At 40.8% G+C, this 26,708-nt stretch overlaps 1 protein-coding gene across 5 annotated transcripts in view; it reads left to right on the forward strand.

Moving 5' to 3' along the window:
* mdga1 (MAM domain containing glycosylphosphatidylinositol anchor 1) overlaps positions 1–26,708 on the forward strand; it is a 180,016-nt gene that overhangs the window by 115,886 nt on the left and 37,422 nt on the right. For 4 of the 5 annotated variants that reach the window (XM_058089734.2, XM_058089733.2, XM_058089736.2 and 1 more), the window contains 7 exons: positions 4,900–5,169; positions 7,468–7,797; positions 8,400–8,699; positions 12,827–13,093; positions 14,285–14,433; positions 22,078–22,258; positions 25,082–25,105. In XM_058089734.2, the coding sequence (XP_057945717.2) occupies positions 4,900–5,169; positions 7,468–7,797; positions 8,400–8,699; positions 12,827–13,093; positions 14,285–14,433; positions 22,078–22,258; positions 25,082–25,105 (1,521 nt within the window). The remainder of the gene's footprint in view (positions 1–4,899; positions 5,170–7,467; positions 7,798–8,399; positions 8,700–12,826; positions 13,094–14,284; positions 14,434–22,077; positions 22,259–25,081; positions 25,106–26,708) is intronic. The other variant, XM_058089735.2, reaches the window with a different exon arrangement.

Raw genomic sequence — 26,708 nt, forward strand, 5'->3', positions numbered from 1 at the left:
AGTCCGCAGCACTCTATCCATCTCCACACCGCCGCCCGGCAACTCTCTTACAAGCAACAACATTGTCAATGACAGCTCTGTCAGCCTCGTTATGGTCAAACTGATACACTGCAAGGGAAAGGCCTGCTCTGTTATTTCTCTTTATTCTCATTGTTGTTCTATGCTTTCCCTTTACATGTTTCTAATGCCGACCATCTGACTTTGTAAAGCTCATTTTCTGTAACGCTATACAAAGACTTTAGTTTTGCATATGCAGTATTTCACAAAGGTGAGTCCACTTCACATTTCAGTCACCCCGCAATACTACTGTCACGGCGTACAGCGTGGCTTGCGAGCGATGTGTTGCAAACCCAGGCTGCAGAGTAAAAACTTTAGTTTATTTATGGTAAAGAGAGTAGGCTAGGCGAATCACTGGCAAGCAGCACATCAAATGCTCAATGCACCCGACTGAACTAAATACGACAATCAACAATTACTACCAGGTGCGTAGGAGGGAACGTAAGAGTGGCGGAAAACAGGACAGACCAACAGAGGAAAAAATACAAAATAAGAGCAAAAAAGCAGGAACTAAGGCCTACAAAGTAAAACAAAATCAACTGTACACAGGCAACAATGCAGATTGTGACAAATACACTTAACGTGGATATAAGTAAGTAGTCTGTGTACAGCTTGTATATGCTGTATATATTTACTACCTACTGAAATTGACTCAGGCCAGTCATTATTGTCTTGACTGTAGACTGTAGTTTTAAACTAAACGTAAGTATGTCTAAGTTCTTATACACATGTAAGATAAAGAACACATAGGTACTCACGCTCAAAAAAATCCACACACGTGAACACAAGCATAACACGGTACAAGGAGTTAGTTGCCAAAACAAACTATCTGGACCTTACAGCTTCAGGGACTGACAGGAAACACACTGCCAATTAAATTCCCATTTCTCGTCTCATCGTAAAATTTAGAAAATAAAATTAATGACAAGAGACAATAAAGTACACAATAAACAGGCTGTGAAAATGAAATATATGAACAAAGTAGCACAGGGAAGAAGGATTTTCTCTAAAACAAGAAGAAAATAATAAGTTGCTGCTTTGTAATAGCTAGCATGTTTTAGCATTAGCATGAGCAACCGAGCTTCTGCGTGATCTTGTGGCGTCACTCACCGCTTAGATTAGATTCCCCAACTGGGTCACGCCATCGCTGCTGCATCACCGCTGTGGTACAAAGGGGATTGATTGATTTTTAGATCATAATCCCGGCCTACCATTTACTGATGGCTGACGTCCAAATCCTCTTCCTCCACAATAGGAACAGTGGAGGGGGTAGTGTTTGAGGGAGGAGGGATGTGTGGATTACAAGTTGTAGGGGTTAGGCAACATGATGAGTGACACAACAAAATGTTAAATATAAATGTTCAAATAAAGGGGAAGTCACAGGAGAAATTGCTGTTAAATCCCTTCGCTTCATCGCGTTATGCTTAACAAACTGGCATCCAATGGAAAGGAAAGGAAAGTTGGAACAGAAGTGGTCAAATCCACAGGCAGGACAAATTAAATATTCATTCATTTTCTACCGCTTTTTTCTTCAAGAGGGTCGCGGGGGGTGCTGTAGCCTATCCCAGCTGTCTTTGGGCAAGAGGCGGGGTACACCCTGGACTGGTCGCCAGCCAATCACAGGCCACATATAGACAAACAACCATTCACACTCACATTCATACCTATGGACAATTTGGAGTCACCAGTTAACCTAGCATGTTTTTGAAATGTGGGAGGAAACCGGAGTACCCGGAGAAAACCCACGCATGCACGGGGAGAACATGCAAACCGAGGGTGGAATTGAACCCTGGTCTCCTAGCTGTGAGGTCTGCGCGCTAACCACTCTACCAAATCACCGAATCACATGCAGCCAAGAAAGGTACTGCCTTGCACAAAGGCACCATAGCCGTACCAGAAAGCATATTAATAACCCACCAACTGCAATCCCCAAATCCTCGGCGGGATACAGACCTTCACCCCTATTGTCCGAAAGTCAATTCCTTCATCGACTGCTCTTGCCAATAAATATTTCATTATTACCATTATAGTTTTTTACTGATTGGCTGAAAGAAGTCATGTGGCTTCATGGGGGTCATTCGGGGTCCATTTAGAGCGCCTCTTTAAGTTCCCTGGCCAATAAGAGGGTAAGACACTATTTAAAAATGGAAGAGGTGTGCAGAGGAGAGTACCTCTGACTCACAATGTCCAAAATAAAGCCTCAAAATAGAAAAGTTTTAAAAAACTATACATATAAGATAACTTCTACGACCACTTAATGGTTTCTGTTTCACCGACCATTAATATTTAAAATAGGATCTATCTTATACTCTCAAAGTGTATTACGTCAAGAAGTAGCATCCGTTGTCTCGTGTATTGACTGGATATGAAGTATATTGAATGGAATCAAGTCGTATGAATGTAACAACTATGTAAAGCAGTGAGGAACTGACAGAAGGAAAATGGAGAGGACAGTAAGAGAAGGCGAGCTTTGAAGACGGAGACATTTGTTACCTGCTTGTAAACTGCTGTGCTACACACAAATCCCATTAGTTTGGGGAAGAGCTGCGGCTGATCCCTCTGTCGCCCACACATCCCCAGGAAATTGAAGCTGTAATTCTCACATCCTCACTTGATTCACTTATCTCTCTTCTCTCATATTTTTTGATCCCACATCACACTGTTTATTTTATTTATTATTATTATTTTTAACATTTTTCTATTTTGAAATGACAGGTTTTTGTTTAAATATCGTTGGGTAGATAAACATGTGGTGGACATTTATGTGATGGAGTGTTCATTGGAAACAAAAACTATAGATGTTATCAAGACTTTATGGTCTGCAAGATGACATTGTAAAGCCCATAGGCGGTTTTTATACGATCTACGATGGGATTTGTGCGTCATTTAAGGTCATGTCCACACCAACAAGAATCTCTATCCGCACAAGTAGAATTTTTAAACTATCTATATTTGTGTGGACAGGGCCCAAAATACATGCTAAGGCGTTGTCTACACAAATACAAATATATAGAAAATGCATGTTTTTATATGTATTTTTGCCTCGGTACATGTAGAGTTTTGTTTGTTAAAACTGAGCTTTGGGAAACCCCAGGCAGAATTTTTGTTGCTTTTTACATTATCCCACGATTTTAAACCTAATTTAACAACAAAACTGAAGTTATTGACTTGAAACCATGTTGACAATTGCACACATTTTGTCTCTGCAGTGGTGCATAATTTTGTATGCCAGCGGTGTGCCAATGACTAAACTTGTTGTAAACAGACAAGGACAAAGCATAGACCACATAAATGTTCAACTTTTTGACATTTACAGATAACGTTTCACCAAATATTGTGGAATCTCAAAAGCTGAACTCCCTTGAGATTGTACCATTCAACATTTTGGACACTATGCGTCTCGAAAGTCACAAAAAATCTCAGAATTTTAGTTGACAATGTCAAATTTGTATTTAAAACATTGCATACATTGCATACAAGTTTTATGATGGGGCAGTTTGACTTTGGGATGGGACTGTTTCTATTTCCCATTGGAACCAATGGGGGGAAAAACACATTAGAGCTTTGAGGTGTGATTGTAGTACAATTCAGGATTCAATTTTAAAAATTGTTAAAATAGTACCAAAATAGCTTCAACAGCATAATACTTCATATGGGCCTCATCTAAAGCCCCAGCTCATTATTGCTCCTTGAGGGATGAAAAAAAAACAAGAGGGAAGACCATACAGTTACAGGATTATTGCTTCATAAACATAAAAGCCATACAGTAGGTGTCCTGACCAAATGTTTTCCCAGTACTATAGATTAACTAAACTTTTTACAGTGCGCACACAATACGATTTGCCACCCATTGATTTCAGCATATTTATTGCACACTTGTCCACATTTAGAGGGAAGGTATAGTGAAAAAGGAGTTTCATTGTAATCGATGAAGGACTGAATTGAACAGATTTACACGTCAGTTGTGCCTGCTTAAATTTACGGCTTTAAAGTTGTTTGCTACAGTGTGAGAATGTTTTCTCAATTATAGGGGAAGCTTATTTTCCCATGAAAGAAATAACCTGTTTAAAAAGAAATAGGTAGAAAACAATGTGAATAAATGAATCGGCCCAGACAAATAACATCATTATAGTTTGCTTCTTTGCACAGTTTTGTCACCCAATTAAAAGACGTAAGCATCTACACATGTCCATGTTGTAGTGGAAATGTCTGTATTTTTTTTTTTTAATGTGCCGCTTTCATTTCGGCGATTGCTGTTGGTTGAAAATGAGATTGTCTGAGTGGATGTACTGCAAAAAAAAAAAAAAAACTATTAGAGGAATGGATTGCTTCTGTACTATGAGGAGTCTGCCTCGGAGTGAGGATTAATTCTCTCTCAGGTTGATAAAAACCTGGAATCCTCTTTGGACTGTATTGTATATCCCCCCCTTCTGTATTCTCCAATATTACTTTGCAAGCATAATACTAACAACTCCGAAAGCATGTAGCTTTTTAATATGAAGTCAGTCTTAGAAAATAATTTATCCACAGAGAAGCCTCAAAGGTGCAACACAATTGGTTTTGGGATGTTAAGGATGTTGTTTAGATTTGGAATTTTTTGACATAGGATGTACTGGAATTAGAAATAATCTTTTCCAGAGTCATCCTTATTATGTCAGCCCATCCTTTTTATGCTTAACAGTCACATACTGCAAGTGTAAAATGAAACACAAGACAAGGATAAGAAAGGTCATTAGGGTCGCGGTGGTATGCTGGAGCCTATCCCACCTGACTTCATTAAAATCAGTTTCTTCAATTGCAAAGCAAAACAATTGCATATACTCAAGTTCCATCTTTTTCCAGCTCCTCCGATGGTCCGGCTATCTGTTGATGACACAGTGGTGGTGGATCCCGGACAGGATGTGATCATCACCTGTGAGGTGACTGCAGGTTTCCCCACTCCTAATGTTATGTGGTCACGTTACCCGGGACCCCTTCCCCTCAATGCCCAAGTTCGGGGCGCCTCACTCATACTGCGGGCCGTCACGCCAATGGACGCTGGCTTCTACAACTGCACAGCGGTAAACAATGTGGGCAACCCTGCTCGCAAGAATGTCAACGTTGTTGTTAGAAGTAAGTGTTGAATTCTTTTCTTACTGCTTATACTGCATATTGTGGCATGTCGGTGAGGACCAGGCAGCTCTTTGACAGGAACCAATCATGAGCTATGAAAAAAACTCACAGCAAGCTTGTCAACCCATTGGAAATTGCAGTAGATCATATTCCATATAACATTCTGACTAAACTCCTGCTAAACTCATCACACAGCAACTTAACGCTCAAAAAGTAAACCTAAGAGATATACCAATGTATAAGTACCAATATGTTCCATCCATACATTTTCTGTAGTGCTTATCCTCACGAGGTATGCTCGGGTATGCTGGAGCCTATCCCAACTGTTTTCGGGCAAGACTGGACTGGACTGGTCACCAGCCAATCACAGGGCACATATAGACAATCATTGACACTCACATTCATACCCATTTTATAATGGAAAAAATGGCATATGTCCACCAGAGGGAAGCTGACATCATTGCAGCGCCCTGACAGTCACCAATGAATGTTTTGCTCGAAGGCAATGCATTATGGGAAAACGCTAAAATAGTTGTTTTATTTTTGTCGTAGCTCTGATAGTACAACCAACCCTGGGAAACTGCTTGGTTAATTACGTCCAATTAACAGTGAGCCACACTCATACTCTTACTGTAGCTTCAGATATGAACATGTCTTTCACACAAGCAGCTGAGCCGTCATTACAGAGAAGCGATGAGAACGGCATGGTTAAATACCTCTTTTTTTTTTTTTTTTTCAAAATCCTCCGCCACTGATACCTTCCATGGCTTCTCCCCTGCAGCTATTTTTAGTCCCTTTAATCATCTTTATTCAGTCCAATTAGTCAGAGCGGAGTGGAAGCAATTAGCGACAGTCTCGTCTGTTTCTAATGACATAGACACTGTATGCAGGATAGTGTTCTCCTGTAAACCTAATGGTCCTGAACGCATCATTGCACCAACACAGGTAACCAGACAGCAAATGAGACACATTCAGTGTGTGTGTGTGTGTGCGTTTGTGTGTCTGTGTGTGCAGGCACAGCGAGTGTAGTAGGAACGAGTGCACACATATCCGGAGAATTCACACACATTCAACTCTCAGCACTGTCTCTGCACTTGCCAGTTAGCAATGTGTGTCAGCGATAAACATATGGTCAGTGTCTCATGACGTGACTTCACCTGGCAGGCTCAAAAGATGTTCCAATCTAACTAATCTAAACTGTTAGCTGCCTTTCCCTTCCTTTTGGGCTTGGACACAGAGCTGTTTTGTATTCAGCGCTGAAATCTTTTGGGGGGAAGTGCAGCTTTTGAAAGTGAAAATTAAATGTGACACTGTGAGAGTTACTCTTTGTCCTTGATTTTGTTCCTCTCTCTCGCTGTTTTATTCTGTACTCGGCTCCCTTTTATGTCACACGTTTTTTCTTCTCCTTTCACTCTTTCTTCTTTAATAATAGCCTTTTTTTTTCTTTTTGTCGCTTTGAGTCAGTTTGCATCATCCTTATGCCTCAAACCATTTATATCACGTTCTTCTTTATGGATGAATTATGTAAATCTTATTAAAGCCTTAAACCATAATATTTCATTTTTAGATTGATTGATGTATTTTTATTTTTTTTAATATGATTAATAAAGTATTATTTTATAAATTGTACATTATTATTATTATTATTATTATTATTATTATTATATAATTAATTAACAATTACTGTAAATATCAATAATTATAAATTATAATTGTAAAAATTATCATTATTATTAAACAATAATAATGATAATAATTATTCTTATTGATATTAATAACAGTAATTAATAATTAATGATTTATAAATTATTTATAAATTATTATATATTATAATTATAATAATTGGCATTATTATTAAACAATAATAATGATAACAATTATTGTTATTGATATTAAAAACAGTAATTAATAATTAATGATAATGACAATAATAAAAATAATAAAAATAATAAAAATAATAAAAATAATAAAAATAATAAAAATAATAAAAATAATAAAAATAATAAAATAATAAAAATAATAAAAATAATAAAAATAATAGTAAATGGCTGTGAACAGATTAAATTATTTAATTGTGATTAATCACATGCTGTCCAGAGTTAACTCATAATTAATCATAATTTATTGCATATAGACATTTTAAAGTTAAAAACCTTACTAAGCGATGTGTTTGTTCTCCAATTAATCTGTTCCTGAATGTCCAAAATGTTACAAAGTTCCAGATTTTGGTGTTTTTTTCCATATTTTCTTAACCAACTTTCATTTAACCTGTCTCCCTCTTTATTCGACATCATACAGCCATGAGCAACCTGACCTTCCAAATTACTCCGGACTCCAACAAGGACAGCGAGACGATCCAAATGGGTCGTGACCTCAAGCTGTCCTGCCACGTGGACGCCACCCCTCAGGACAAGGTCAACTACACCTGGTACAAGAACGGTGCTCTGGTCTTCAACTCAGACAGCCTGATCTTGCTACGCAGCGACCCCGACATGGCGCCCGGCACCAGCAGCTTGGAGATCGTGGACATGAAATTCCGAGATTTGGCCACTTACAGCTGTGTGGCTAACTTTCCTGGCAGCAGCGTGCCGGAGCTCCGAGTGGATGTCAACATCTCCCAGAGCAGTGGTGAGATCTTTCTTTTTGCTCCTTGTTTGATCCGTCCATCAGTGTGTCACACATTTGCATTTGCATGACTTTCAAACTTGAGCTATCTGTCTGCTAAAGTCACACCGAAAACAAGAAAATAGACTTCACTACAGTATTATACAATATTATACGTACACAGTAATTATTAGCATTATCCTGATTAGTTGTACTGGTAGTGGTACTAGTTGAAGTAGCAGTAAAATTGTATACATCAAGTGGAATCTATCCATCCATCGTTTTTATACAATTCAGTGCCAACAAATTTCTACTTTGATGCGTCAATAGCCACAATGTTAGTTTTCAACGCTAAGCAGCCATAGCGTTCATGGTTCCCATGTTGCATTAAAAAGACCTGATTGCTCAATAAAATCTGCCTTGTTAACGTCAGTTTTTTGGGTACCTTTTTACACGCCATCTGTCTCTGTTTTCGAGTTTAACGGCCTGACACCATCTGCGGTTTTTATGTCACCGTCCGTCTCTTCTGTCATATCCTTCCCATCGCCCTCGCCTTATGTGCAAATGTTTTAGCCTACCGTTGGTTATGTATCATTATTATTGGTCTTTTGCATTCTCCCCTCCAGTCTCTCCCCCAATGCTGGCGCTCCCTCCAGGAGGTCAGGTGGTCAATGCACGTGAAGGCGGCAACGCAGAGCTGGTCTGCTTAGTGGTGGAAGGCAAGCCACGTCCGCCGATCCTCTGGTCCCGCACAGAAAAGGACCTGCTGATGCCGTCGGGGAAGTCCGTGGTGGAGACAGCCGATGGGCGCTTGAGGCTGAGGAATGTAAGCCGGGACATGATGGGGTCTTACCGCTGCCAGACTGCTCCTTACAACGGATTGAACATCAAGCGGCGAGAGGCGCAGGTTCAGCTCAATGTGCAGTGTGAGTGTCCATGGTGATACTTAGAAAAAGATAAGGAAAGATAGAAAAGATAGAAAAAGTCAAATCATGTCATGCATTGGGAACAGTTACATCAGGTCAATTCAGTTCTTGTTGGATAGCGACAATTGCTTTCAACACAACAGGGGAAGAAGTGTGTGGTGTCAGGTGTTAGGCGACAAATGATTGTGTTGACTTTGTCTCCAATCTGTGCCAGTGCCCTTTAGTCGTACCCCGCTACGTCATAGTTCGAACATTGCTCCATCACTCAAATCTTGCTGTTTTTGGAAATGCAGAAATTTAAAAAAATGACTGCTGTTTCATGGCTAGTATATAATAGTCAAAAAGTAACAAAAGACAAATTATATGGAATATTCTGGTTGCTCTGTGTCAGTAGTGTTACTTTGATGAGGCATGACATTAGATGAAATCACTGCATGGAGTCAGCCATGGCATGTCCGACATCCATCCATCCATTTTCTATACCGCTTATCTTAACTAAGGTTGCTAACTAAGGTGGACTGGCCGCCAGCCAATCACCGGGCACATATAGACAAACAACCATTCACACTCACATTTATACCTATGGACAATTTGGAGTCGCAAATTAACCTAGCATGTTTTTGGAATGTGGGAGGAACCCGGAGAAAACCCACACACGAACAAGGCAAACTACACACAGAGATGCCCGAGCGGGGAATCAAACCCGGGTCTCCTAGCTGTCTGGCTGGCCTGCATGCTAACAACTGGGACGCATGTCTGACATCAGAGAAAAAAAAAACAAATTTCTCCTCCCATTTAGTGTGGAAGTGGTAAATTTTTATCCTCTTACACAATCACATATCTTGTTATTAAACACTGCGTGAGTCTAACTGTGTTCTTAAAGAAAAACTACTCTTTAGAAAAAAAAAACATCCACAATCCTAATGTGAAACATGACCACACGTCTGAAACAGCTAAAAAAAAAAACAGCTAGCATGTGGGAGCTAACACATGTAACGCATTGTTTTTCTTTATAGGCCCATAAAATATACGAACAAACCAAGCTAAATTGTATCATAACTAATACTACTCATAATTAATAACACGCAGGTTTATTTTGCCATTTTTCAAATTACATGCGCTATAGCCAATTATGGCAATTATAAAATGATGTCATTGCAGTCCCGTGGGATTGCCTTTCCAGGAAATGGTCTGATCAGTGCAGAGATATGACTCATTTAATGAAATGATTTTTCATATCTCTAACATAACGTCCTACAGCATTTTCCTCATTTTTTTGCCAAAGGATACCCATTCAACAAATAAAGCAATCACTTGATTGCAAAAAAAAATTGTCCATGTCATGGCTAATTTGGAGCTGAAGTGTACACACACACAGGCCAAGATGTACAGTCCATGAGATGTACCCAGGGCAGAATGAAGCGGTTTGAATTACCGGATTCCATTGTGCTCCTTTCCCTCCACACGGATTTACAGGGCTTGCTAATGCAAGCGGGGCGGAAGGGCAACACTGTGTGAGCTCTGCTGTCCACACTGGCCAAGTCTGATTAATGGACCAGGTGGCCACCCCACTCTGGCTGCAGAAAGAAACATAGAGATGAGACGGACACACCAGCAAGAGCGAGAGGACGAAAAACAGGTTTAAGAACGAGTCTGAAATAGGAAAGTGGCATTAGGGAGGGGAGATGGATGGTGAGGTGCAAAGAAAAGAAAAAAAAAGTGTTATTGTCAGGTTATAGCGATGGAAAACACTGCAAGCAGCGAGCAGGGTAGATAACACTACAGCAACAGCCCAGAAACGTGTTGGAAAACAGATCTGTCTTCATTTCTCACATCCTTAATTTGTGCCTCATTATGCTGTTTTTTTTGGGTTGTTTGTCCATTTAGCACTGTTAATCAATGTGAGGGAAAGACGCCATTATTTTTGATGGCGGACACAATTAAGTATCTATTGCGCAGTCTTACCCTCACTCTATTTTTTTTTGTATGCTATTCTTCTTCTTTCCATCCCAGTTGGCTGTTCTTCCTCACTGCCATTCTCATCATCATCAATCAGCTAACGGAGGGAGGACCTCTCTCACTCTGTCTCTCAATCTGTCTGGTCCGGTCATCCCTTCTCCACATCTTCTCGTTCATATTCAATCATCGACTTCGCTCACTTTCACGCTGCACTTTCCTTGTCGTTTGTCTTCTTCTGCTGTACCCCCTCCCTGTCCACACGCCGCCACCTTCTCTAAATTGATTTTTTTTTAACTTTGTTTACTGTAAATGTTAGACTTGGTTGCTGCTGCTGTTCCGGCAGTGGAATATGTGATGAATGATAATAGACACGGCAGTGCGTGCATTACGTGCTTTACGCACACTATAAACCTTGTAGCATGACATTTTTCAACAGCTACCGCGGAAGTTGTAGTAATTTTACATTTGATCAAAGTTATTTATTGTTGCATATGACTTTGCGTCAACATGACTTTGCATCAACATCGACAAATTTATTTAATACGGGGCATTTACCCATCAGCGCCACAGCTTTGCCACGCAGAGAACAGTGGATGGTCTGCATCTGCTTGGAACCCACATGGTCTGCTCTGACAATGAAGCATTTTGGGTAGTCATCCAGGAGTTGGATGATTTCGGAAATCCACTACTTCCTGGTTCTGCACTATAACTATCATGGGAACTGTAGTTCTTGACATAAAAACTGAAATCTGCAATTTATTTAGCATAACTAATAAATGATTAGTTATAGCAATTACAACTGCTGTCATTATTTTAGTTTTTGTTTCAATTTGTGGAAAAAATATGACATTTCCTGTATTTAACATGTAGTATTTATCAATGTATGTACAAATGTGGGCGGCACGGCGGTCGAGTGGTTAGGGCGCAGACGTCACAGCTAGGAGACCATGGTTCAATTCCACCCTCGTCCATCTCTGTGTGGAGTTTGCATGCGTGGGTTTTCTCCAGGTACTCCGGTTTCCTCCCATATTCCAAAAACATGCTAGGTTAATTGGCGACTGAATTTGAGTGAGTGTGAATGGTTGTTTGTCTATATATGCCCTGTGATTGGCTGGCGACCAGTCCAGGGTGTAACCCGCTTCTCGCCCAAAGACAGCTGGGATAGGCTCCAGCACCCCCGCGACCCTCATGAGTGAATGTATGTACAAATGTTCTACACAGAGGTCTTCATGTTAAAATCTTCACCTCCTCCTCTCTCTCCTCCACAGTTAAGTTATTCAGTGTGCCCTTGCCACAGGTTGCTAAAGTCAAACAGGCATCAGTATGCATATATGTGCCTATAAACAGCAGCACGGTATGTGACCATACACTAATCAGTCCACAGGATTACAAGATGACCCTTCACAAATCATCCATCCCTCATCACGTCTGCTCCGACATCATGTATCTGCATGGTGGCTCTCCTTGGTCCTTATTATAACAGCCCCATACCTACTAATAGTAATGGTGAGAGTATGCGTGTGCTTTACTGGTTTCTTCAGTTTCCATCCCAGCCCTTCTAAATTACATCGATTAGAGTATAATTACATCTGCATCTGATAAACGCGACTCATAATGTACTGTAGCCGAGCCGCTTCACCTCTCGGGGGCCCGAACACACAATCTCATCACTGTCCGTAAGGCAATACCGCCATTAGCAGAGTGTCTATTATCCAAATGATTAGCCGGGGGTGAACTTGCTGCCTGGTGATTTGTGGCAGACTAATTTGCCTGTGTTGTGTCTTCGCTAACCCCGGGGCAACAGCAGCTAGTCAGTCATTAACCGCAACGGCATACAAGGCTGCCGGCAGGTTAATTACGGCTGGTTAGCATAGGTTAACTGCAGAGATGGGATTGTGCTTTCTGGAAAATACAGGATCACTTATGGTAATAATGTTATGCAAGATGGATGATTTCTTGGACTCTAATGATGTCTCATGGTATTACTGGGATGGCGAATACACAAGGGAGTGAGAACCTTTAGAATAAAACCAAGCATGATGACAAAAGAATTGGACACTAGTGAGATAATATCGGTTATCAACAATCTGCATTCTGTTCATCTATGAATGGTTGGTGCAGCCATATTGGATTGCACAAATCTAAAACATACAATCCTGTCTTTATAGATCCTCCCATTCTGGATCCAGTATATCAGGATACCCGTGCAAGGAACTCTGAGATGGTGACCCTCAGGTGTTCTGTCCTGCGCTCCAACCCACCACGTATTACGGACATTCGCTGGTTCCGCAACGGCGACTTCATCCGTATGCCCATGCCGGATCTGAAGGAGACTCCTGAGCTGAAGTTCAAGCTGGAGCCCACCAACAACGGCTCTTATGAGTGCAGAGTCAGCAACAGTGCAGGGACATCCACGTGCAGATTTAACGTCTCCGGTGAGTGAATTAAGGTCATTAAGGTGATTTGGTGGTCAGTGTAGCTCTAAGCTATCTGGGCTTGAATCAGGGCCCACGGAATAAAAGTTAAAAATCGCTATGCATTGAGCCAAAACTCCAAGCTGTCAACTTGATGTGCAGCGTGACTCTTGAGGTCTCAGCGAGTGACAGTTTTTCTGCTGATAATAATATCGATGCATGAGTGAGCCCTCAACAAAACGCACCGTGCTCCACAGAGCAACGAGTTCTGTATGAATTTCACCTACGGATTGTAAATCTGCAATTTGCAGTGAATATTACCTTTTGGGGGCTGCACGGCGGACGAGTGGTTAGCGTGCAGACCTCACAGCTAGGAGACCGGGGTTTAAATCCACCGTCAGCCATATCTGTGTGGAGTTTGCATGTTCTCCCCGTGTATGCGTGGGTTTTCTCCGGGTACTCCGGTTTCCTCCCACATTCCAAAAACATGCTAGGTTAATTGGCGACTCCAAATTGTCCATAGGTATGAATGTGAGTGTGAATGGTTGTTTGTCTATATGTGCCCTGTGATTGGCTGGACCAGGCTGTAGAATTAGCAAGTTTTTTTTTTTTTTGCAAAGACAATTTATTTCAGGGATGCACGTCAGACGAGTGGTTAGCGCGGACAGCTAGGAGACCTGAGTTCAATTCCACCCTCGGCCATCTCTGTGTGGAGTTTGCATGTTCTCCCCGTGCATGCGTGGGTTTTCTCCGGGTACTCCGGTTTCCTCACACATTCCAAAAACATGCTAGGTTAATTGGCGACTCCAAATTGTCCATAGGTATGAATGTGAGTGTGAATGGTTGTTTGTCTATATGTGCCCTGTGATTGGCTGGCGACCAGTCCAGGGTGTACCCCGCCTCTTGCCCGAAGACAGCTGGGATAGGCTCCAGCACCCCCTGCGACCCTTGTGAGGATAAGCGGTAGAAAATGAATGAATGAATGTTATCTTTTGCTCTTCATGTGTAATGTCGCTCCTCTTAAATAGTAGCACTGACTACCCAGCTGCATGCTCAAGAGTGCCCGCAAAGCATCTACACATCAGGCAAAAGGAAACTGAAATAAAAGGAAACAGGAAACGAAACATGAATACTAAGTACTAATGCTAAGTCCAAATGTGAACGCCAATATGGAGTGTCTCTGTCTTTTTTCATTATGTTTCTTCTTCACAGCACAACCTTACAACGCTGAATTCTACTTTGACACCCCCAACCCGGTGAGGATTCTGAAAGGGAACAACTACTCTTACAACCTGCAGTGGACCCAGAGAGAACCTGAAGCCACGGATGGAATCATCGGCTACTGGATCATTGTCCGAAAGGTGAGGTAAAACTTGCAATGCACATTTGTGGATGGTGCCTGCAAGCAAACATGGAGAGAGCGAGCAACATGTAATTAATCAATTGGGGACTTCCGCTGGATGAACAATGGCGCCGCCTCTTGTTTTCTGGTGAAGCTCACAACTGTCAATGAGTTTATTTTCATATGACAACTCTTTGCCATGCAAGGCTTTGGAATAATAATAATGTTTAGTACACATAGTCAATTAAATGCCTTTCAACAGAAAGTGGGGAAACAGTACCATTATTACAATGTAATCTAAGTGGCTACATGCTTTTTAATCAGAGTAATTACCCCCTTTTTTTCCACTGAGCCCTCAAGACCGCCTTTCTTCAGTTTGCATGTGTGTGTGCGCTCGAGCCAGAATGCAGAGCTTGCCAGCTTGCTTTTGTGCAGCTGAATGGCTGATTCTCCTCCTATTTTAATACTCGGATGCCGGCCAAATTAAGTAAGACTCTATGGGGAGGAAGAGAATTAGTTCTGTCCTTCCTTGAGATTCCATTTTCATTGTGTGCCTCTTTTCTTTATTTATTCCCTTTGTTTACCATTTCTATGCATGCATTCCGTGCACCTGTGCTTCCGTCTTATCTTCTTCTAAGTACAGACTAATGACATTTAAACGTTGTTAAAACCTTCAAATAATAACTGACGTGGCAGTTTCTTGACAGACATTTAAGATAAGTATAGTGTGTATTTATGTTAAGTGGAAATGCGGAAGCAGTGGTAAAAGAACACAAGCAGAGTTGCGAGCGAGACGGTGTGAAAAAGGACGAAATAAGATGGAAATTAAAGGAAAAACAGCATATCTCTGTGGTCCCCTCGACTATTAAATAGACTAGGAGAACATCGTAAAGTAATACCATATCAATTTCACAAGCCATCTATTTCTGCAACACTTTTCCGCAGCTCATCCTCTTAACGCCTAAGCACTCCATCTTTTTAGCACATGCCCAATGATGTGGGCCTCTCGGGGGACGCATCGAGACGGTTACAGATCAGATGTTGGAGAGCAGACGTCTTCACTGAAAGACTGACTGACTTTTCACTGGCACGCTTTACGCGTGTCAGCTTTAACTTATATTGTACTTTATACTCAAAGTGTGGACTGTTTGTCAACCACAGTGGCCTCCTACTGTTTGTTAGTAGATACATGCATACAGCGCATACATCTGAGCTGTAACAGCACTAAAGAGAAAGGAGAGCCCTGCCGGGTTTGGACTGTTAATAAAAGTCAAAAATAATCAGGCTGCCCAACCACATTGTGGCAGGCGTCAATTTCTGCAATCAGCAGTGTGCGCTCAAATAAGAAAGGACAGACAGGGGCTTTGTCCTCGAGGTGCATCCGAAAATCTTGTCAGTAAACACAACATAAGTCAAGATGAACCACAAGTTAATAACACAAATCATAACATGGTGCAGAGATTATGTAAGGCAGGGGTGGGCAAACTACGACCCGGGGGCCAAATGCGGCCCACCAAGTGTTTGAAGCCGGCCCGCCAGTTGCATTTCAACTATACAATCTGGCAACACGACTTGCGAGTTGGATGTCTTATTTAGTAAAAAAAAAAAAAAAAACTGTAAAATGAAATGACATAGTTTGATGTGGTCTGATGTTTAAAGTGCTCCTGAAAAAAGGGACATGAGAACATACAGCTGATAGTATAACACTTTTATAGATAAAATTTGGCAAATAATTCAAGGAAAATTATAAGCATAAAATAGTGTGTGTGTTAAATATATGTTCTGGACCCCCAGGCAATTTTGTTAACTCAATGCGGCCCATGAGTCAAAATATTTGCCCACTCATGATATAAGAAGATACCATTTTAATTCCGGGATGGAGTAATGCCTCACTATGACTCTATTTTGATTCTATCATTTCCATTCTGTTTGCAGAGCTGCCAACATTTGGTGTTTGTAAAATGATACTAGTATATACAGTAAATAATAACAATAACCTTAACAACTCATCGGTGAATGGTTGTTTTTTTTTTGGTTTGTTTTGCTCCTTAAGGAAAAACTTCGATCCTTAAGGAACTTCGGTGGATACTTCCTCTCGAATGATATGTTTTTTTTGTGCCACATCTGCACTTTTTGACCAGCACTACAGTTTCAGAGAATATGAGACACAGCGTTTTGGCACTGTATTCATAAAGAATGAATATTTATTGGTCTGTCCATACACTTTTAAATGTTTCGTTTTCTCGAGCAACTTTTATTTGCTTTTGAGCAAGCCATGGTTCTGTCATTCACTTTGAGTGATGTCAACGCATTTACTGTCATCTAACCTTAATAACGGAAGTAATTATGCCTGCAAACTGCTGCTGTGATCGTTCCGTGAGCATGATTATATGTTATTATTATACTTTCCATTCACTTTAATTGGTCGTGGGTCCATATCTGGACCAAGGTACGCCATTTGGTGATGGCTGCATTAGGGTTTTTGTTTTTTTTTTTGTTGAAAATATACAAGAAGTCCAAGAATAAGTGCTTATGACTGAATGTCAAAATACACACAACCAATGCAAGTCAAAGCTTAGTATTTGCCCTTTTTAGATTTTTTGATATCACTGAACAAAATACTGGATGAACGGCCGAGTGGTTAGCATGCAGGCCTCACAGCTAGAAGACCCGAATTCAATTCCATCTCTTTGTGGAGTTTGCATGTTCTCCCTGTACTCCGGTTTCCTCCCACATTCCAAAAACATGCTAGGTTAATTGGCGACTCCAAATTGTCCATAGGTATGAATGTGAGTGTGAATGGTTGTTTGTCTATATGTGCCCTGTGATTGGCTGGCGACCAGTCCAGGGTGTACCCCGCCTCTCGCCCGAAGACGGCTGGGATAGGGAACTTCCTCCCCACCACCCGCAACCCTCGTGAGGATAAGCGGTAGAAAATGAATGAATGAATGAATGAACAAAATACAGTATGATGTTCTCCATATTATACTGTATGACTAAAGAATAGTGAAAAAATACATCATTAATTTATTTAATTCTTTCTAACAGAAGAAACAATAAATTTATCATCAATATCAGTGTGACACTAATACGCTGTGCTTTAATGATTCAGATATCTCAGTGGATTTTAGGAGATTTGAGAAACTTTAAAGGTTTTTTTTGAATGTGAGAAGAAACAGCATATATTTAACAATCTTCCATCAACACGTGTCACTTCTTGGGAAAAAAATAAAATCGCTTCTATATATTTTGGAAGAGCCGACAACACGTATAGTGGAGTCCTCCTCCCCACATGCGCACACAATCATACAAACTCTCCCATGCAAACACACATCCTATTATCATATATATGAGAAATTTAAACAAAACTATTCATGATGAATTAGAGGTGTACATTAAATGTTATAAATGAATAATGTTTGGACATTACCCAGTCTCACAAATGCGACTCTCTCTCGAAACCCCACAGAGATTCGATTCCAACACATGCACAGATAGTCCTACGTGCACAAATGATAACTTCACATGCACACAACTCATAGTCTCCTGGATCAGTCATGAAAGACACCCATTAAGGGAGGATAAGAGAATAATTAACCTCACACTTTCTATTATTTAAAGAGACTGCCTCCTCTTGTGTTGTCAATCCCTATTTATTTCATAAGCGTAATTGTCTCTTTTCCATTGTGTGACTCTCTCACTCTCGTTCTCACTCTGTCTTTCACACATTCTTACAATTGTTGTCTCTGCAAACATGGAAATGATCCATCATGGAAAACATATTGGCTGAATTGTTGTGAGAAAAAGTACATTTGGGACCCGGGCTTTTCTCGGCAGACACTATGAGGGCGAGTATTATTTAAAAGAAAAAAAATGATGATGCATCCATCTATTTTCTGTGCCACTTATATTAGAGATGGGTTTACACCCTGGACTGGTCGCCAGCCAATCACAGGGTACATATACGTAGACAAACAACCATTCACACTCACATTCATACCTATGGACAATTTGGAGTCGCCAATTAACCTACGGGGAGAACATACAAACACCACACAGAGATGCCCATGTTTTCCCGATCTCCTGACTGTGTGGCTTACATGCTAACCACTCGGCCACCATACAGCCACAATGATAATAATAATAATAATAATAATAATAATAATAATAATAATAATAATAATAATAATAATAATAATAATAATAATAATAATAATAATACAATTATTATATTTAATTATATATATATATATATATATATATTATAACTAAAATGAATTTAATTATTTGTGACCAGCTGTGCCATTCAGCCTCTTACAAAAAAATGTAGCCTAACATTATACATAACTGCTATGTCACTACGATGACATTATTAATAAAGCAAGCCACCCACTGAACCCTTTATCTTGGAATACCTCATACAAGTACACTTGACTGTCATTTCTGCTGGTAACTTCCAGTATTCGTAACTAACTTCCACCGATGATGCCTGCAAATGTGGCACTGAGTGGAGATTTGCTCAATAAAGTACAATGACAAAAACAAAAAGACACCCAGGAAATTTTTGTCTTTTATGTCATTTTCTTTTTATTTTACAAGTATGCACACACGCATGTATTTAAAGACCTTGACTACCATTGAAAAACTTCGATTTCACATCTGAGTGTCAGATTGCACCGCATCACTGACTCATCTCTCATCTCTCTTAGCTACCACACACTTTATACATATTGCATTGCGACTGCATTGCTTTCCTCCTACAGTATATTCCACATCATTATGCACCGGCAGTGTGTAAATGTTTACATGTGGGACGTCGTGCTCGCTTATTTACATTGATGTGGAAATCTTGATGAATGTGCATTAGAACTGGTAAATAAATACATAAAAAATATATCAGCTATGAAGTGTGGCCCACTTTGCAGATGCATTGCAGTTTTTTGTTGTTTTTGCTCTAGCAGGCAACATACTGTAGGTGAGAGGGTGATAATAAATTGCATCGCATCACTGAAAAAGCTCATCGAGAGCAAGAATTATAACTTCAAAGCCATACGGTGGACAAGTGGTTAGCATGTGGACGGCACAGTCAGGAATCTAGCAAGAATTGATGCTTTTGAGTACAGCCTCACATTTCAACAACCGCTTCTCAAGGGACCATACTTTAGAAATGAAACATGGATATACTTTAAAGAGCCGAGTGCTTATCTTCCTACAGATACGCCCATATAAGGAAGTCGGCCCCTCTGTGACATCACAAAGGGGCAGTTTTGCGATGCCTTTTGAAACCGAGTGTTTTTTGCCATCCCAAACTTCTTTCAGGGTTCATTTCCAAATGTGCAAACCTCATTATCTGAAACTTTTGCATCGTTTAACACAAGAATACAACATTCTAACTACATTTATGGGTTAGAAAAGTGGAAATAGCATAATAGGTCCCCTTTAAAGTAGTCTGTGTATAGCTCTTATAGCAGTAGATATTTACTTTCCACCGAGTCAATGCACAGCCATTATTGTCTAAAAAGCTTGCAACATGAATGATGGTTGGCTACATGGGTCCTGCCAGCACTGGGGAGCTCTGGTTCATTGAGAGAAATGGTTGTGAAGCAGAGCTTGAACCCCTCCCTTGGGAAACACACCTCTAAGATGACAAGTGCCTTGCTGAAGAAGGTGATGGAGCGACCAAGTTTGTATCCAGACCAGAACCCAATTGAGAATCTGTAGTATCCACTATATATTCTATGACTATTCTATGTGACTACTGCATTCAAGTTCCTTAGTACCATCCCTTGAGGTGATATACGGTAATAAAATGGTTGCTAAAATGCGAGGGCGACACTTTTTGTGAGTTACTGTATGTCAGTGTCTACTTCTCAGACTGCTCACTATGTAAAGACCTTGCACTTTTGTGCATTTAACTGGTTCACACACAAGCCCGCCAACAAACACACATACACACACCATGTTGCATGCATTACCTGATAATGGCATGCTGTGGGTGTACCAGTGTGTCACGGTCGAGTGGCTGACCTAATGCATTAGAGGGAGCTCACTGTCAGGTCTTTAAGTAGCTGGGATCAGAGGCAGATACACAGCTAATGGAGCCTTCTCTCCGGGGGTGGACTAACACAGCAAAAGCAATATTAAAATGGTGTTGATGGAATACACACAAACCTGCTGTACTTTAGTTTTAAAAGACAAACAGCTGGAATGGATTAGCATTTTTACACCTGTCTATACAGTTTAAGATACATGGGCTTAACCCCTAGTGGGTTATGTCGTGTGTTTTGGGACGAGAAAGATTGGGATATTAATTGATGAGGTACTTGGGTGTCGGAAAATTAAAAATATATATTTTGGAATACATTGGACAAAAATGATTAACCAATGAAGTTGGACACAATTATTAAGTGACTCATGCATATTTCCCTCCTCTTACCGTGCCTCTTGGTTGTCCTGGCACAGTTCTGCTGTAGCATTTTTGTATCCTTGTTAAAACATATTGCTCCTTCCTTCCATCTTACATAATGGTGCTCTACAGCCACAACCTCCTCACAACTTCCAACCCCTCTAAATGTGAACGCCATGCACAGTTTAAAAAACTAAATTAAAAAATCTCAAAATATAGTGTAAGAAAATCCAAAACAGTAATACACAAATAGCATTTTTTTTTGTAACAAAATCATTATGTTCATCTGTATTAACTGTAATAACTGAAGCCATTACGCCCAAAATCTGCTATTGCAATCTATCCATGAGCAGTATTATATGTTAACATTAATATATTATAGTTCCCATTCACTTTAATTCTTTATGGGGCCCTAAAGGGCCATCAATGGGTCCGTATCCGGACCAAGGTCCTCTATTTGGTGATAACTGCTGTATTGCATGGGGAAGGGACTACTTTCTTAGCATATTTTTGTATTTATTTCATAGTCATTCCTCAAATATATGTACTTAGGTGATTTTCTTTTATTTTTTGAAAAAAAAAATTCGACTAAAAACAGACTCACAATCCGCATGCAAGCAATACAACCAGAATTGGCTCATAGTGATTCCCCTTGGTCGTTAATGTAAATGTGAAGGGCATGCACAGTTATAAAATGATTTGAGGATATGCTGATCAATACAATGCCATTAGTGGTTATCCCCAGCACAAAGTACATTTCTGTAGAACTCTGATCAGAGATGCTCTAATCTAATCACATTTGAATTGAGTTTATTTTATAATAAATGTCATGCTTAACCTTGTATCCTTGTTAACTTATTAGTTTTGTTCCGAAGCAACAGTCAGTGTAGCTGGGAGATTCTTACTCCAACTTTGGATGCATTCCCCAACACTTGGTGCTCTTGTGATCCGTGTAAATCCTGAACTGAAAGTATTTTTAAGGAAAGGGATTGGGAAGACTGCAAAATACATCCAAAGGATGAAGGGAAGTGTGTGGCGGGGGAGGGAATAAGAAACATAAAGGCATTCAGACAGCAGTGATGTTCCAAGTGTAGCTTTTATTATATCTTCTTGTATTTGTGATCCTATTTGTTCTTTTGCACTGTGGGGAATGTCCTCCTTGTGTAGTGTTTCTTTTCACCCTTGTAGATGTTTATATACATTACATCTAAGCTTGTATGTCTCTCCCTTGCTGTTTGGTCACTTGTGTAAATGCAGAACAAGCAGAACCTGCTGTCGAAGCAAATAGCCCTCAAGGGCAAGGAGCCAGAGAAGGGGGTGCTGATGTCCTACATCATTCCGGACCTGAGAATCCCACTCTCCTATGAGGTCCAACTATCTCCCATCACCACCTACAGCACTGGGGAATACGTCAGCCGTATCATCCAGTATTCAGAGCGTGAGTGATCAAATAAAGTTATAATTTACAGTAGGACCTCTAAGGTCAAACCGATCCCTCTCAGAATGTGAGAGTTGAACGTAAACAATACATAAATATAATACAAGTATGGATATGTAAAAACTGCAGACTAGTTAAAAATATGGCAAGACTTTACATTTTTAACAGCTTTCTAAGTGGAGCTTCATAATGCTAAGAGTCCACTGGGCCGGCGCCAGTTGGTGCCAGTTCGCACCAATGCAATTTGCTGTGACGCCTAGTGTCACCAATTAGGTGCCTAGTGGCGTGCAGTGGCTCAAACTGCCTCCCAACTGGCTCATGGTGGCCCGTAACGGCGGCAAAAATGGAGTTTGGCAGCAAGAAAATTTCAAAATGTTTAAAATCTTTGCTTGTTTGGTTGATGCAAGTGGCGCGAAGTGTGGAACCAAATGTCGCAATAATCCGCCTATTGGAATCTACTGGAATGTAATGGCGCGAGCCAAGTTGCGCCAATGATGCTCGAAGTCCATTGAGCCTGAGCCAGTTGGTGCCAGTTTGTGTCAATGATTGTGTGATTGTGTGGCTCGCTGTGACGCCGAATAACGGCAACATGGCAACATGCCGAGCGAACATTAATTTGGCGCCACAGCGAGCCACGACACGGCAATCACACAATCTTTGGCACCAACTGGCACCAACTGGCTCCGGCCCAGTGGACTCCTAGCATCATTGGCGCAACTTGGCTCACGCCATTACATTCCAGTGGATTCCAATAGGTATCCGAATAACGGCAACATGGCAACATGCCGAGCGGACATTAATTTGGAGCCACAGCGAGCCACTACGAGCCAATCACATAATCTTTGCCACGAACTGGCACCAACTGGTGCCGGCAGAGTGGACTCCTAACATAATGTAAACAGAAAAAATGAGTGACACAAAACTTTACGGAGTAAGAAATTAATTGTGAGCAACCATTAAACTGAAATAGGCTCTTCGTCAGCTGATCAAAAGTTTAAAACAATGCCCAAACAAACCCCAAACCTCCCTAAAATAAAAATAAAATGCTCAAAAGTACTCACTAATTAGTAGCTGCACTGTTCTTGTTAAAAATTGGTTTGGGCGTGCTTGATGTCGTGTTTCCATGAGGCTGGTGGGAATGTTGGGTGGTGACGATGGCTTCACGGAGGGCATCCACTGTCTGACCATTTGACCACTGATGACCATTTTTGTGGATTTAGTTAAAAGGAATACGCAGGATGGTCCAAGAGTGGCGTTATTCCTATTGGAGAAGTCTTCTGTCAGGCGGGCATTGTCCTCTTGAAAACCACAGTCATTACCATACAGACAAGGACCTTCCATCATGAGGGATCCTCCCTGCAACATCTCCACATAGTCAGCTGCCGTTTGATCCCCCTGTACAACCTGAAGCTTCACAGTTCCATAGACTGGCCTGTGTGGAAAACATCTCAGGTAGGATCTCCTTGTCACACAAGTAACTTTGGAAGCCATCAGGACCATCAAGGTTACATTTTTTTTCTCATTAGAAAATCAATCTCCCATGTTTGGGGCTCTCATGAATTACAAACAGACAATTTGTGGCACTGAAGTTGACAAGGACTTTGAAGATGTTTTTCTTCTTAAAAGCATCTTCTTGCAGATGCCATCTGGTGGTAATTGGACTGCACTCTGCACCAGTAACACAGTAAAAATCTCCATTTCGGCCCAGGGTCGTCCCCTGTCTTGACAGACAGCCAAAAAGATCCTCCAGCTCAGGGTCGGCGACATTTTTTTTGTTTCATAACCCTCAGGATCTGACTGTCATACTATGTCCAACCTGAAGAGCAATGGCACGTCAGAGGCCTATGCAGCTCAACAATCCTCCTGTGGTCAGAGAGAGAAAGCGTTTTTGCCTTTGCCATCCAGATATCATGACAGTGGGAATACCTTACAGAATGACATTGGATCCACAACAACCTACTTTAGTTAGTTTTTTTTTTTTGGGGGGGGGGGGGGGGTTGCAATTAATTGCTTACTCAAAAATGTCTTAGTCTCACTTCTCACTTGTTTTTTCATTTTGAAGCTCTACTAAGAACCGTCTCGAGCAATTTTTCAGCTGGTTTTAAAAATTAGAATCATAAGCGTACATGTTTGAATGCAGACCTACCAACATGTACACATTTTTAGTACTCAATATGCAATTTAACTCTTGAATACGCTTATATGCTCTCCATTTGGTTACATGAATAAATAACAGTTTCTTTAGAATTTCAAATCAGCAGGTCATGAAACCATTTCTTTCTCTAAGGGGGGGGGGGAATAATTGAGAAGCACTGCTTTATAATGACACAAAACACTGTCACACAAGCATAAAAAAAGTTAACATTGTGGTAAAACATTAAAAAAATGGTAATGGTTTAATTTTATATAAACATGCATCAGGTTAAATCACATCATTCAATTCACTGTTCCACAGTCCAAAAGGAGAAGGAAGAAGCAAAGTTAATTGTTCAGCCACATTTATTCACTTCCTGTATTCCAACCATATAGTGATGTAATGGTACTGTAATGGTACTGATATTGATACTTACACTGATGAAAGTTGGTTTGTTGACCTCACAAAAACTGTAGCTTTTGCTGTATGTTCTTCTTTCAATACCTCTTGGTGAGGCTGTCCCTTATTTTAAAAAGAAGTTTTGAAAAAGCCAAAGAAAAAGCATAATACACATGTAGGGCCAATGATACCATGCATGCTGAACTGAGAGGTCTTGCATGACATGTTGATGGTAGTTGGAGGCTTTTGACATATTTAACTTGTTAACTATTTTTGCTATTTTCTTACAGCTTACACCTATCCAAGACCTTCAGGTGAGTCTCTCTCAATGCTTCCATTTTCCACATTTCACAATAATCACTCATAATCAATAATTCGTCGCCATGAAATGATTGGGGACCAGCTTGTGGAATTAGCAAGGGTTTTTTTTTTTTTGCAAAGACAATTTATTTTCAGGGGTGCACGTCGGACGAGTGGTTAGCACGGACAGCTAGGAGACCAGGGTTCAATTCCACCCTCGGCCATCTCTGTGTGGAGTTCGCATGTTCTCCCCGTGCATGCGTGGGTTTTCTCTGGGTACTCCGGTTTCCTCCCACATTCCAAAAACATGCTAGGTTAATTGGCGACTCCAAATTGTCCATAGGTATGAATGTGAGTGTGAATGGTTGTTTGTCTATATGTGCCCTGTGATTGGCTGGCCACCAGTCCAGGGTGTACCCCGCCTCTCCCCTGAAGACAGCTGGGATAGGCTAAAATTTTAGTTTATTTTTGTTTTATTGTACAGTGGTTGAATTCTCTTTTGCTCGTTTATGATTGAAAAGGGCTGCATGGCGGACGGGTGGTCAGCGCGCAAGCCTTGCAGCTAGGAGACCCGAGTTCAATTCTCCCCTCTGTGTGAAGTGTGCATGTTGTCCCCGTGCATGAGTGGGTTTTCTCCGGGTACTCCGGTTTCCTCCCACATTCCAAAAACATGCTAGGTTAATTGGCGACTCCAAATTGTCCATAGGTATGAATGTGAGTGTGAATGGTTGTTTGTCTATATGTGCCCTGTGATTGGCTGGCTACCAGTCCAGGGTGTACCCCGCCTCTCGCCTGAAGTCAGCTGGGATAGGCTCCAGCACCCCTGTGACCCTTGCGAGGATAAGCAGTAGAAAATGAATGAATGTATTTTCATCTGCAAGAATTGCCAGCATATGTTTGTAAAGACTCGGATGATCCGCTGTGGTTGCTTGAGGGAAGAGAATGGCGTTTTAAGAAGCATTCAATGATTGTGAATTGTCGTGATATTTTAAATGTCAGGGAATGGCAGCCATTATTGGTGAATATATTATTGTTTAGCGTGCAAGTTTTCTTTTTTTGGCGGAGTCCAAGAATGACGAAGGTGGTATTTTTCAGCATTTGGTGCTACATTTATGAGGGAAGAAATGTTTGACTCCTGTCAACACGCTTCAAGGAGGAGGGCACTGTATTTTAAAACCATACTTTGCCTTGTATAAGGTGACAAGCTTAAATCAAACACAGTATTTTCCGTACATGCGATGATGTATTGTGGCTACATCTGATAATTAGATATGATTTGATCTGAAATTTCCTTTTGTTCGACTAATATCTTATCTTCTCTTGGGTTTGAATTACATTTCTGTCAACATCTTTGCCTCATTTTTGTTTGTTGACGAAAGTAAGCTTATGGTCAGAGGCGGGGCTTGCCAACAGCCAAACCAGGCATTTGCCCGAGGCCCCGGCTTTTAGCCATAACTATCAGGCCGTAGGGGGTACATGAATAAAAATGTCAAAATGGCTTGACTACATTAGTGCTGAACAATGAGATTTACGTAATGTACTCGAACGCTTCATGTGAACTGCAACAGCAAGTAAGTCACACTGTGCTGAAGAAAGGTGACAGCATGAAGTTGTTCA

Source organism: Doryrhamphus excisus, linkage group LG13 (assembly GCF_037039965.1).
Source record: "Doryrhamphus excisus strain RoL-2023G ecotype Guam linkage group LG13, RoL_Dexc_Guam_v1.1, whole genome shotgun sequence".
Classification (NCBI taxonomy): Eukaryota; Metazoa; Chordata; class Actinopteri; order Syngnathiformes; family Syngnathidae; genus Doryrhamphus; species Doryrhamphus excisus.